This window comes from Physeter macrocephalus, chromosome 21, assembly GCF_002837175.3.
Source record: "Physeter macrocephalus isolate SW-GA chromosome 21, ASM283717v5, whole genome shotgun sequence".
Taxonomy (NCBI): Eukaryota; Metazoa; Chordata; class Mammalia; order Artiodactyla; family Physeteridae; genus Physeter; species Physeter macrocephalus.
The window spans coordinates 26,361,573-26,374,214 of NC_041234.1; the positions used below are offsets into that span (position 1 = coordinate 26,361,573).

Sequence of the window (12,642 nt, forward strand, 5' to 3'; positions counted from 1 at the left end):
AGCCTGCGCGTCCGGAGCCTGTGCCCCGCAAAGGGAGAGGCCACAACAGTGAGAGGCCCGCGTACAGCAAAAAAAAAAAAAAAGAATGAGCCAGTTGATGGGAGAGACAGGAATAGTGGATGGAGTGAGGATATGGTATCTCCCAGGAATGAACCACAGTGCATGAGGGGAGACAGGAATGATGAGTGGTGTGTGTTTGGGGGGTAAGGGTGACATCTTCCAGGAATGCACCAGTTATGTGGGGGGGTTGTCTACAGGAAGATTAGATGGTATGGTTATGTGAGGAGGTGGTATCTTCCGGGAATGAGCCACAATGATGGGGGATATAGCAGGAGTAATATAGTGAGGCAACTGGTATCGTCCAAGATGAGATACAGTGGTTAGGAGGAGACAGGAAGTCATTGGAGTGATGGCATCTTCCAGGAAGGAACCACAGCGCTTGGTTGGGGAATGCTACAGGAAGAGTGGATGGTGTGAAAGGGTGGTATCATGAGGCATGAACCACAGTGATTGTGAGGGGAGACAGGTAGGGTGAATGTTCTGGGTGCAAGGTATCAGGAAGGGATGAGCCATACTGGATGGGCTGTACACACGATAGATGAGTGATGTGGGGGATGGTATCTTTCAGGAATGAGCCACTGTGGATGGGGGTGGGGGACAGGTTGGTGCATGCTGGGTGTGAAGAATGGTATCTTCCAGGAATGAATCACAGTGTATGGGGGATACAGGAAAGATGGATGATGTAAGAGGATGGTATCTTCCAGGAATGACCTGCAATTAATGGTGGGGGACTGTCAGGAAGGATAGATGGTGAGGGGGATGCTTTCCTCCAATGATGTATCAGTTATTGAGAGAGACAGGAAGAGTGAATGGTATCTTAAAGGAATGAGCCAATTGATGGGGGATACAGGACTGAAGGATGGATGGTTTTGGGGGATGATATATCTTCCACAAATGAGCACAGTGGATGAGTGGAGATCGGACATGTGGGTATGGGGAGGATATATGTTCCAGAAGTGAGTCACAATGAATTGGATAAAACAGGACCAATAGATGGTGTGGGGTGTTGGTATCTCACAGGAGTGAGCCACAGTGATGGGGGAAGACAGGAAAGATGGATGATGTAGTGAATGGTATCTTTCAGGAATAAGCCATAGTGGATGGAGGAGACAGGAGATATGGTTAGTGAGGGGGATGATGTTCCAGTAGCGAGCCTTAGTAGATGGGGAAAAATAATGAAGGGGAGGGATGGTTTCTTTCAGGAATGAATCATAGTGGATGGGATGGATGGAAGGATAAATGGTTGAGGCATGGTATTTTCCAGTTATTAGCCACAGATAATGGCGGGAAATGTGAAGGTTGGATAGTGTGGGAAATGCTCCCCCCACCCCCAGTATAGGGAACAGGGAACAGCTTCTGGAGGCCCTGAGATGGGGAGATTGACACGTTTTAGCAATGAGTGGACGGTATACCTGGACCATAAAGATGCCATGAGGAAGTGATGAAATGAGAGTTTGGAGAACTTGTTGACAGGCTGGTGGTGCAAGATATATTGGCCATATTCAAGACTTTTGCCTTTTGCTGTGAATGTCACTGAAGGATTTTAAGCAGAGTGGGTTTTTTGTTTGTTTGTTTGTTTGTTTAAGTTTTGGACTGTTAAAAGACTTAATTGGCTGTAATGTAGAGAAAGATCATGAGGGGCTGTAGTCATATGACTAGGTAGGGATACCCAGGAGCAGCCACCATTGTTTTAACCCAGGTGAGGGACAGTGGTAGCCTGGACCAGGTTGGGAGCAGGGGGGGTGTTAAGGAGAGAAAGTTTGTTCAAATAAATGCAGACAATATCCTTAATGAACTCTGACAAGCATATTAACCCTTTAGATTGCATTGGGATTAACATGTTTGGACTAACCCATAATTTCCTAAAAGTAAGGGAAAAGTTTATTTTCCCCAAGAGTTAAAATCTGCATTCCTTCAGAAATTGAGTCCATGAGTTGTTTTTTTTCAAAAGCAATAGAACTGTTTTCTAGCCATGCTAAATTGTGTTTTAAAAAGGTAATGTCCTGTGAAGCATGTACGTATGTACTCCTGACTTCCGCTCTTGTTCTGTGACCAGGACTGCTAGGCAGTTTGCATCTCTCTTTGTGAATATCAATGTGACCTCTGAACCCCACGAGGTGTCTGCCCTGTGGTTCTTGTGGTATGTGAAGCAGTGTGGAGGCACCACTCGGATATTCTCCATTACCAATGGGGGCCAGGTATGGAGTGTCCATTCTCACACTAAACTTCATTTGTGATTTTGCCCTCATCGAGTGCAGTACCTTAATACTTGCTTCTATATTTTGAAACATGAGTGAATTTGAAACATGGATTTTTGAAATGATCTCCAAAAAACTTTTCTGAAAACAAAATTTCTCATTTCCTTTTCTCGTTCCTGAAAATAAGTTCATAACTAGAGAATGTTTCATTTTGAATGAATTAGGTTTGAGGAATTCAGTTCCTTCCTTTTGGAAGTAGGTAAAATTAGACTATTTATGTAGGAGGAGCTAAATTACTAAAATCAACTAATTTCCAAAAATTTCTAGTACTTGTAAAATTGTTCTTAAAGTCATCTCTGTTCCAGACATGAGGCTTTTTTGTCCCATTCTGTGTCTCGGAGTTATTATTTTATGTTAACTGTTATAGAATGGAAGTGACTATTCTTTCTTCTAATTCAAGTGATTTATTGGTTACTCTTTCAATAGTAAATTCTACATTTTGGCTTCTAAATTTTTACTGCCCACTAGCATTTGCCCAGCTTCCATACTACTTCCATTACTGATGAATGAACTCATTTGACTCACTGGCTGGACACACAGCAAACCAGTGGTGAAACCAGAATCTTAATTCCCTGATTTTCCAGATTCTGAGATTCTTTGTTTCAAGGCTATCCTTTATCGGAAGAAAATGGATATCTCTTTTCTAGGAATGTTATGCCTCGATGGGCTAAGGTTTAATTAGGATCAGTTTACTTCTAACTTATGTTCTGTTTCATAGTGTGAGGTGTAGAGTCCTTGTCAACTGAGTGAAATGTTCCTCTCCTTGGGAGATCTCCAGAAGTCCCCAACTTGTTCTTGTGGTCCCAAGAGTTACGGCCCATTTGACCCTTAGCTTTAGCAAACTTAAGGCAGTTGCATTTTTTAAGTGTCTTTACACTTAGAAATCCCACATTACTCGTTTTAACCTATATTTTACTTTCTGAGATATCGTGACTCGTATTTTATATTTATATCCCTCATTCAGGGGAGCCAAGATACTTCTAGGCAAACTCCACATGACCTTTTGGAGGGCACAGTTCACATTATGAATCTCAGACCATTATCACAGTATCTTTACAAAGAGCTTAGTCTTATCCTTTAATAGTTTAGTTCAAGAAATACTAGACGTGAAGGAGTGGATAGTGAACACAAATGGAAATAGTTCATGGTCTTTCCACTATACTAACATTCAAAGTAACTCTTGGAAAACAGAAGTCACATTATAAATTAAATGGTCCCAGTTTTGTGAGGAAGGACGGATCATGAATTTAGGGCTAAACTGCTTTGGGAATATTTTTATAAAGAACTGTGGTTGTGTCATTAGAACAATAGCCAGTTATTCAAGTGTAAGAATCATTCTGTGGCTGCCGACACAGGCTTTCTGGAAGAAGGTGATTGTCAAATGTTGGGCTGTTCTTCAGTCTATCTACATGTATTTGTAACCAAAGAATCTTCTACAGAAGGCTAAAAACATTCCCCCTGGTTCTTACAAAATGCACTGTATTAAGGACTGACCTTAGATTAAGCTGGAAGCATGACCATGGTGAGTGTAGCAGATGGCAGTAGGGCAGAGTACTTGTGGTCTTACAGAGCTGCTCAGGGGAACTATTTCACAATGTCTGGAGGAATAGGCAGATGCTTAGCTTTCACCCTTCGGCCCCCGCAGTGAAACTTCCAGGCATTTTGGCAAAAATTTCTCAAGAGCTGAGGTTTGGCTTCTTAGAACATCATTTGGTGATGGCCAGGTGATCCTTGAGAGCACCATGAGCCTGTTCTGCCTAGACAACCCTGGGCTGGGACTTTAAGAAACTGAGGGGAGTTAGAAACTGCATCCCCATCTCAGTGAAAGTAGAAAAAAATAATTAATTTTAAAAAAAGAAATCTTCTGAAAGTTTAGATTCCCACGCAGACTATGAAGCCAAGGCCCCCCCTACCCAAAGGCTGCTGGGTCCCATGTGGGCCTTTTTGGTTCCAAAGATCACACAACTTCATGTCTGCTATATTGTTTGTGTCTTCTAATGAGCCTAATGCCAGGGCCTTGCCCATTGAAGGAGATCAATCAAGGGTTGTTGTGTTGAGTTGAACAGTTTTTAGCAAAGAGAAGGTCATTATCGTTTGTGTTTATACTTGGAACATAAAGAATAAAGACAAAAAACTTCACACATAATCTCACCCCGTCTACTGTTAACATTTTAATGTATTTCCTCATCAAGATTATACCATATAAGTGGTTTATATATTTTACTTTCTCACTATTAAATTATTAAAAATATTTTAAAAATTAAGAAAGAAACCGCATCCCCTGGGAGAAGTGCAGCATCCCCCCTGTCCCAGGGTTCCCTCCAAACAGTTTTTAGCAAAGAGAAGGTCATTATCGTTTGTGTTTATACTTGGAACATAAAGAATAAAGACAAAAGCTTCACACATAATCTCACCCCATCTGCTGTTAACATTTTAATGTATTTCCTCATCAAGATTATACCATATAAGTGGTTTATATATTTTACTTTCTCACTATTAAATTATTAAAAATATTTTAAAAATTAAGAAAGAAACCGCATCCCCTGGGAGAAGTGCAGCATCCCCCCTGTCCCAGGGTTCCCTCCATGCACTGCACTCTTGGGCACTTGAAGCCCATGGACTGCTGTTATTTGCATTCGGTCAAGGTGCCAGTGGTATAGGGGAACCTTCCTTCTGATTCTGTGATTTTATTTTAAATGTTTATTGGGGTATAGTTGATTTACAGTGTTGTGTTAGTTTCAGGTGTACAGCAAAGTGAATCAGTTATACATATGCATATGTCCACTCTTTTTTAGGTTCTTTTCCCACATAGGCCATTACAGAGTATTGAGTAGAGTTCCCTGTGTTATACAGTAGGTCCTTATTAGTTATCTATTTTATATATAGTAGTGTGTATGTGTCAATCCCAATCTCCCAGTTTATCCCTCCCCCACCGTTCTGTGATTTTATAAGCTGGTAACAGCTTTTCGTCACCAGACGCTGTGTAGAGCATGATGATTGAGATATCTTGGTAGACTGCCTCTGTCCTAATGAGTTCTTCCAATAGTTAAGGGTGCAGAGGGTGGAGTTACGGCCTGTGACTTTCTGGAGGTTTCTGATCAGTGGTAAATATGATCTTCCTTCCTTGGGCTTTTATAACATTTCCTTTCCTGCCTACCTTCTCCTGTAGGAACGGAAGTTTGTAGGTGGATCTGGTCAAGTAAGCGAGCGGATAATGCACCTCCTCGGGGACAGAGTGAAGCTGAGGTGTCCTGTCACCTATGTTGACCAGTCAGGTGACAACATCATGATAGAGACGTTGAATCATCAACTTTATGAGGTAATTCAGTTTCGTCAAAAAAGAGCGAATATTATGGGACTTCCCTGGTGGTCCATTGGTTAGGACTCCCCGCTTGCACAGCAGGGGGCACAGGTTCGATCCCTGGTGGGGGAACTAAGATCCTGCATGCCGCACATCAAGGCCGGAAAAAAAAAGAGAAGCTTATATTAAATAGGTCTCCTGTCTTCTGCAGCTTCTAACCAAATATAATCCAAGCAGTGGCGTAATTAATGCTGGCGTATTTCTGACTCAGTCTTCCAAATTACCAGCCTTGGTCGACTGCCTTATTTTGTTTTGTTGCCTCACAGTGGCCTCATACTGTACATTGTTACCGCTCACTGTCATTCGAAATGGTAAATGTGATGTTTCACGCTCCCTGCAAAGATTGCGACTCACGTTTGAGATGGTATCTTGTGTCTGTGTGTTTTAGTGCCGGTACGTAATTAGTGCTGTCCCTCCAACTTTGACTGCCAAGATACACTTCAGACCAGAGCTTCCTGCAGAGAGAAACCAGTTAATTCAGCGTCTTCCAATGGGGGCTATCATTAAGTGCATGATGTATTACAAGGAGGCCTTTTGGAAGAAAAAGGGTAGGTTGCACTTATTCATGTTTAAATTGTATTAAGCAAAGACCATGCTCTTTTAGGAACATTTTATGCTACACACTGAACAGAAAAAAAGATAAGTGTTTCCGGTTGGTAGAGGAAGGTTCAGAAATCTCAGTCTGTCCACTCCTCATAGCCTCAGGCAACACAAAATGACCCCAAGAGCGCTTGCTGGCAGTGAGGGGGAAGGAAGAGGTCCCTCTGGTCGTGGGACCACATTGCCCAGACCCCTGGCCTATGTCTCACCACTTACTCTTCATGAGCAGAGACAAAGGAGCACCATGGATAGAGCACTCCTTTGAAGTTACACATCCCTGGGCTCCACTTGCTTACTAGCTGTGTGGCCTCAAATGGCACTTCACCTCTCTCAGCCTCAGCCTCTGTGTAAAATGGTAACAATGAGACCTGCTGTTGGCGTGTTGTGAGGATAAAATGAGGCAGAGTCTGGGCAGATATGGTGTCTGTTGTTGCTAAGCCTTCAGTTCATACTCAAAGGATTCCTTCCTGCCACTTCTTCCGTGGTTTCACAGGGGTGATTCCCTCTAACACACCCCCCTCTTTCCCATGTATTCCGGGACTCCAGGGCCATCTTCATTTTACTCATGCACTGATCATACCTGACCTTTATGTAAAGGTCATCGAGATGGGTCATTTTCTAATGTGTCTGGGTGACCGACCAAACATCCTTGTATAGTCAGTATGCGTATTTAATTGGAAATAACTTCTAGAGTTGGGGCAAAGACCAATAGTTTAAGATTTGCCTTCCTCTTAGCAAAAGAGTTTTATATATATATATATATATATATATATATATATATATATATCTCCCTCTTAAATCTCTGGTGAGGTTACTCAATCTCCTATTGATTTTCTTCTGGTTAAGATTACTGTGGCTGTATGATCATTTTGCCTTCCTCTTAGCAAAAGAGTTTTATTTATATATATATATATATATATATATATATATATATATATATATCTCCCTCTTAAATCTCTGGTGAGGTTACTCAATCTCCTATTGATTTTCTTCTGGTTAAGATTACTGTGGCTGTATGATCATCGAAGATGAGGACGCTCCGATTTCAATAACCCTGGATGACACCAAGCCAGATGGATCGCTGCCCGCCATCATGGGGTAAGTTAGAGCTGGGTGTTCTGCATTTTTCAAACTCTGTTGGTGTATTGGTGTGTGTGCTGGCAGAACATGTTGTTTTGGACTAGAGCTCAAGCAATGCTAAATAACCCTACAGACAATTTATGTCATGTTTCCATGTGTGAAAATACTAGAGTAATAGAGTATGTGGCACAAGAACACTGAGAAACTTTACTAAAATTAACACCACTTTGAACTTGTGCCCATATGTTTCTTTCCCCCATAAACTTACATGTGGAGGACAGAGTAAAAAACGCAGCTAGACAGGCGGGATGGTAGACCACCTTGCCTACAGGATGTTGACAACCATTCTGGAATGAGAACTGTTTTATCCTGTAAAACCTTCCAGAGTTATGTTTTCTGGGCTTCATTCCTTTCTCCATTCTAGACATCACTACATAGCAAATGTCAATATGTTAATTGTTGGAATTCCCTGGTGGTCCAGTGGTTAGGACTCCGCACTTTTGCCGCCGAGGGCCCGGATTCGATCCCTGGTCGAGGAACTAAGATCCCACAAGCTGTGTGGCACAGCCAAAAAAAAAAAAAAAGACAGTGAAGAAAAATATGTTAATTGTTACCCTGGGAGATAAGATGGATGACTAATGAGGACGTGCCGTTCAAAGGAGAGCCAGGCCTTGAGTGTAGGGCACTTTTTCCAGTAGGTCACTGTATGGCTACTTCACCAGGGATGGTCCAGGGCAAGGTTCTGTGTCTGGAAGAGGAGAGCTCTTTTTCTCTCCTACCATCCCCTCACACAGCTGCTCTGCCCTCTGGAGACTAGGGGTCCAGAGAGGGAATCGGAGCTCCCACAAAGAAATTTCTAAGGAGTGCCGTAGCCTCCCAGTTGCCATGTCTTTTAGTCCTCCTCAAAGCAATACAAACAAAAGGGCTATTTATTCTACCACATTGCAATAAAAGAGCACAGCTTCTATAGCAGTCAGTGACTTTTAGCAACCAGTGGTTTTCCCCTTCACCCCGAGAGTTGAGCTCATGTGCATTGCATCACTGAAGGGAAATTACAAAATCAAAAGGAGCAGACCCATGACCCTAGGGACTTAGAAAAAGGCTTTGCTACCGGACTGCCAACAAGACATTTTATAACCACTTCTCTGGCTGTAAAATATAAGAAATAGCACCAGCCTCCCTGGTAAGGGCAGGTGCTCACAATGTAAAGACTATAGGAACATTGCACCCTGTTAATCTCTGACCACCCTGGGCAAGAAAATACATAGATTGTTTGGGCAGTTTGCCATCGCCTTCTATGTGCCAAAGAAATGCAGGAGGTTGAGGTAGAGGTTTCAGGGGACTTGTCGGTCAAGATCAATCCAACTGTAGATGAAAGAATATTGATGTTCTTCTTGCCCTGGGTATTAAATATTGCGGCATCTGCTCTTCTGGCGTTTCTTTACGTTTATTAACAAGGACGTGTATTGCAGAAGCCTTCTAGATGGTAATGGGCTTATTTAGGCAGTTCCTACAAAGTGATACGCTGATCTGTTTTATCTGGACAATTGCTTCCACCCTGTTCTTGCCTTGAAGCTATATTGCCTCTACCCTGCTCTTTGCTCTAGGCAATGAAAGCCTTGAAGACAGGGGTGGTATAATTGCCCAGCACTGTTTGTGATAACTAGTGCCTTTTGGAAACTAGAAAGGACCTTGTACTTTAGAGCTGTGAAATGTTCCCAACCCAAAGCCAGGATGTTTAATTTCTCCAATAAAACACCAAAGAAAGTTCAATGATAGTTGTCCATTGTTACAATTAGATCAAAGAGGTTATTTCATTCATGACTTGAGATTTGACAGATATAGCCAACCCTAACTGCCCTTTAGAAAAGAAACTGTAAAAAGCACCCAAGATCTAAAAGGGTTTTCAAATAAATCATTTCATCTTTTATCAGATGTTGGTGATTTTCATTGAAATACTGCATAAGTCTGAAATGATTGATTCTTGCAGAAACCTAAAATTTAACTAAAATCATTACCAGCAAGCCACAACATAAAGTGTTAGCTAAATCAACCAAAATCATGACTATGTCCCCAGAAGTTCAATGGTTCAAATTTCTTAAACAGTCCACAGCTTTGTATCTTTGCTTCCCAGAATGATCTCGAATAACAACTCTAAAGGAATTGCCAATCAAATTGAGGAACAGTTTAAATTGGGAGGGGGGCTTGAGGGAGAGGATGAAATACCTGTTTTCAGCCCTCGCATTTTCAGTCTTGATCTACTTGTCTTTTCAGTCTAGAACAAAAAAATACAATTTTAAAACTTTTTTTAAATGGAGAAATAATTTCATTGTCCTTTAGCTCATTTGGATTTTTTTTGAAAGCTTTCTAGTAATAGTATAACTAAGGATTTCTTGTCACAATTCAATTCTTTAAAATATACATGCAATTAGTAATATCAGTATAATAAATAGAATCTATTTGATTAAAGGGAAGCAGAGAGATTATAACTGAGTTTTACTGAGTCACTGAATTTGAGGACTGTGCTAGGCCAGTTTTCCAGGAAGCCAGCTCGGAGATGGAGATTTGGGTGCAGGAGGTTCTTCAGGAACTGCTATGGGGAGCGCTACCAGGGGGGAAGGGAAAGAATTGGGATTGCGCAGAGGGAGAGGCTGGGCTCCAGTGTTGCCCCAACAGAGGCCAAAGCCATCCCTTGGAAAGCTCTGGAGCGGGGATGGCCCTTCAGAGGTGTCTGCACTGAGGCGAGGGGGTGGGCTTTAGTACCCACCACACTCCGGAGCCAGTCATTCTGGGAAGGGATGGGACCTTGCGCCAGGCAGTTCTCTGCTACAGAGTGCAATTGCTAGGGAGGGGTTTGGTTGTGAGCTGAGGGTAATGAGCATTTGGTCCTGAAGAGGGATCTGGGTGGCCCACCATGGCAGCCACTACACTACAGGCACTTTTTTTTTTGGCCACGCCTCGTGGCATATGGGATCTTATTGCTCCCCGACCAAGGATCGAACCCATGCCCCCTGCAGTGGAGGCACAGAGTCCTAACCACTGGACTGCCAGGGAAGTCCCAACAAGCACTTATTGATATTTGTTTTTCCAGCTTTTATCAAGTACTTGGCAGACAGCAGCAGTCATTACCAGGATAATCATTTAATGCAACATTAATTCATCTAACAGTCGATTTCCTGCTGTATGCCAAGGACTGTGCTAAACTTTGGGGGTAAAATATTGAGTAGGAGGTGACCTGTCGTTTAGGATCCCACAGCCTAGCAGGGGTTTTGGACAGAGAGGCAGATGAAGACAGTCTGGTATTTGCTCTAGTAGAGGGAAATAATGGGAGGGTGTGGGCGAGTTTATTAATGCTGAGTAGGTGGAGGCAAGAACACTTTAAAGAGACAACTCTTAAGATAAACCACTGTCGCCTAATCGTTCAAATGTAACCTCTCTCTCCAGCTTCATCCTTGCTCGAAAAGCTGACCGCCTTGCTAAAGTCCATAAAGAACTAAGGTAAGTATTTACACCTGAAACGTATAAAAGGTTAGCTTTATATTGTGCTTGTTGCACTAACAACAGGATAACAGCATTATGAAAAACACAATAATTCATTAATCTCAAAATCCCAACAAATCAACAACCTTTTTGTATTTCACTATGCCCCCTTGACTCAGTCCTTGCCCATATGCATATATCAATTTAGTTTCACATCTTTGTGTTCGTTTTACAGTGGTTGAGAGGTAGGCTTTCCCAGTAAATGGATGGAGAAAAATCATTTTAAAAGTTAGCTGTGAGTAAAGCTTAAGAGGCCAAGTCCCAATCACCTTGCCAGACCATTAGTCCTTCTCCAAGGCTCTCTGACATGTACTTTTTCTGAAAAGCAAATCCATACATAGGTCTTCCAACCTATTCCAACTTGTATACATAAAAGTATGCTCCTTTGATTATCTGGGATGCAGCTCTGATGTTCCCTTCTCCCAAGAGCTTCCTAGTAGAAAACAATTATTTTAGGACAATGGCTTTTTTCTTTTTTTCTCCCTTTCTCTCTTTCTGTTTTGTTGTATTTGTTTTGCTTTCTTTTGCACTGGAATCCTTTGTTCAAGTAAAATCTTACCTGGAACTCTTACCTAGAAACACTCGTTAGGCTGTTGGGGGGCTGCCTCTGGACATTTCTGGGCTTCCCTTCTTTAGAGTAACCCTAAATCCTTTGTTAGCTTTTGAAGAGGGCCAATACGCATGCAAATGTGTACTTCCCTCTGCATTTGATTTAAAAATTAAGCAGCAAATCCACTAGCAGCCCTTGCTTTTTTTTTTTTTTTTTTTTTTGCGGTATGCGGGCCTCTCACTGTTGTGGCCTCTCCTGTTACGGGACACAGGCTCCGGACGCGCAGGCTCAGCGGCCATAGCTCACGGGCCCAGCCGCTCCGCGGCATGTGGGATCTTCCCGGACCGGGGCACGAGCCCGTGTCCCCTGCATCGGCAGGCGGACTCGCAACCACTGCGCCACCAGGGAAGCCTGCAGCCCTGCTTTGAGAGTTACTTTGATGACTTTGCAAGTCAGAGAAAGGCCGCAGAAGTTCCCACGTTTGCACACGGATTTGTTTATTTGAGCAGCCATGAGATTTGATGTCAGGAAGGCGGAACCCTTTTATTGTTCGCCTACTCACTCAATAGAGGAAGAATTTGGGGGTCCAGTGATGGGGAATGATTTGTTCAAGGCTCCACAGCTAGCTTCTGACAAAGTCAGAAATAGCATCTAATGTGTGCTTTTTTTCATTATGTCACACTAAGCTTGACATTTTCTTTTGGATTTCCTGCTTTCCCTCCTTATTAATAGTAAAATAAATACCAGCCTGGATGTAGACATTTGGTTATGATTCCACATAGTGGCTAAACTTCTCAAAATTTTTATAAGGCAAAAACCCTTAGAACTCCGAATGTCACTGACTAAAGTAATGGTTCTCAGGACCAACTGCATCAACATTTCCCAAAGAATGTTTGGAAAATTTTTCTGAGGCTGACAGATTATGATTTGGTAGGTTAGGGGTGGGGCCCGAGTACTTGTATTTTTTAACAAGCCTTTTGAGTGATTATGAGGAGCACCAGATTTAGAAACCAGTGGGTAAATTCAACTTGCACAATGACCTCTTTTGGCCATCATTTAAAGTATGTTCTGTTGGGACTTCCCTGGTGGCGCAGTCGTTAAGAATCTGCCTGCCGGGCTTCCCTGGTGGCGCAGTGGTTGAGAATCCGCCTGCCGATGCAGGGGACACGGGTTCGTGCCCCAGTCCAGAAAGA

The 12,642-nt window shown here is 42.6% G+C and overlaps 1 protein-coding gene and 1 long non-coding RNA gene across 3 annotated transcripts in view; one reads left to right on the plus strand and one right to left on the minus strand.

Annotated features, from left to right (window-relative positions):
• MAOA (monoamine oxidase A) overlaps window positions 1-12,642 on the plus strand; it is a 76,462-nt gene that overhangs the window by 55,438 nt on the left and 8,382 nt on the right. Inside the window, exons 6-10 of the mRNA XM_007102032.4 lie at window positions 2,117-2,258; window positions 5,488-5,637; window positions 6,068-6,227; window positions 7,281-7,377; window positions 10,804-10,857. Coding sequence (XP_007102094.1) covers window positions 2,117-2,258; window positions 5,488-5,637; window positions 6,068-6,227; window positions 7,281-7,377; window positions 10,804-10,857 — 603 coding nt within the window. The remainder of the gene's footprint in view (window positions 1-2,116; window positions 2,259-5,487; window positions 5,638-6,067; window positions 6,228-7,280; window positions 7,378-10,803; window positions 10,858-12,642) is intronic.
• LOC114484690 (uncharacterized) lies at window positions 5,647-11,634 on the minus strand. 2 transcript variants are annotated; one of them, XR_003677870.2, is made up of 4 exons: window positions 11,169-11,634; window positions 9,586-9,634; window positions 6,034-6,134; window positions 5,647-5,759 (listed from the first exon to the last, which is right to left on the minus strand). It is a non-coding gene; the product is annotated as an uncharacterized lncRNA (long non-coding RNA). The 2 variants fall into 2 exon arrangements; XR_008616364.1 differs by lacking the exon at window positions 11,169-11,634 and having other exon boundaries at window positions 9,586-9,740.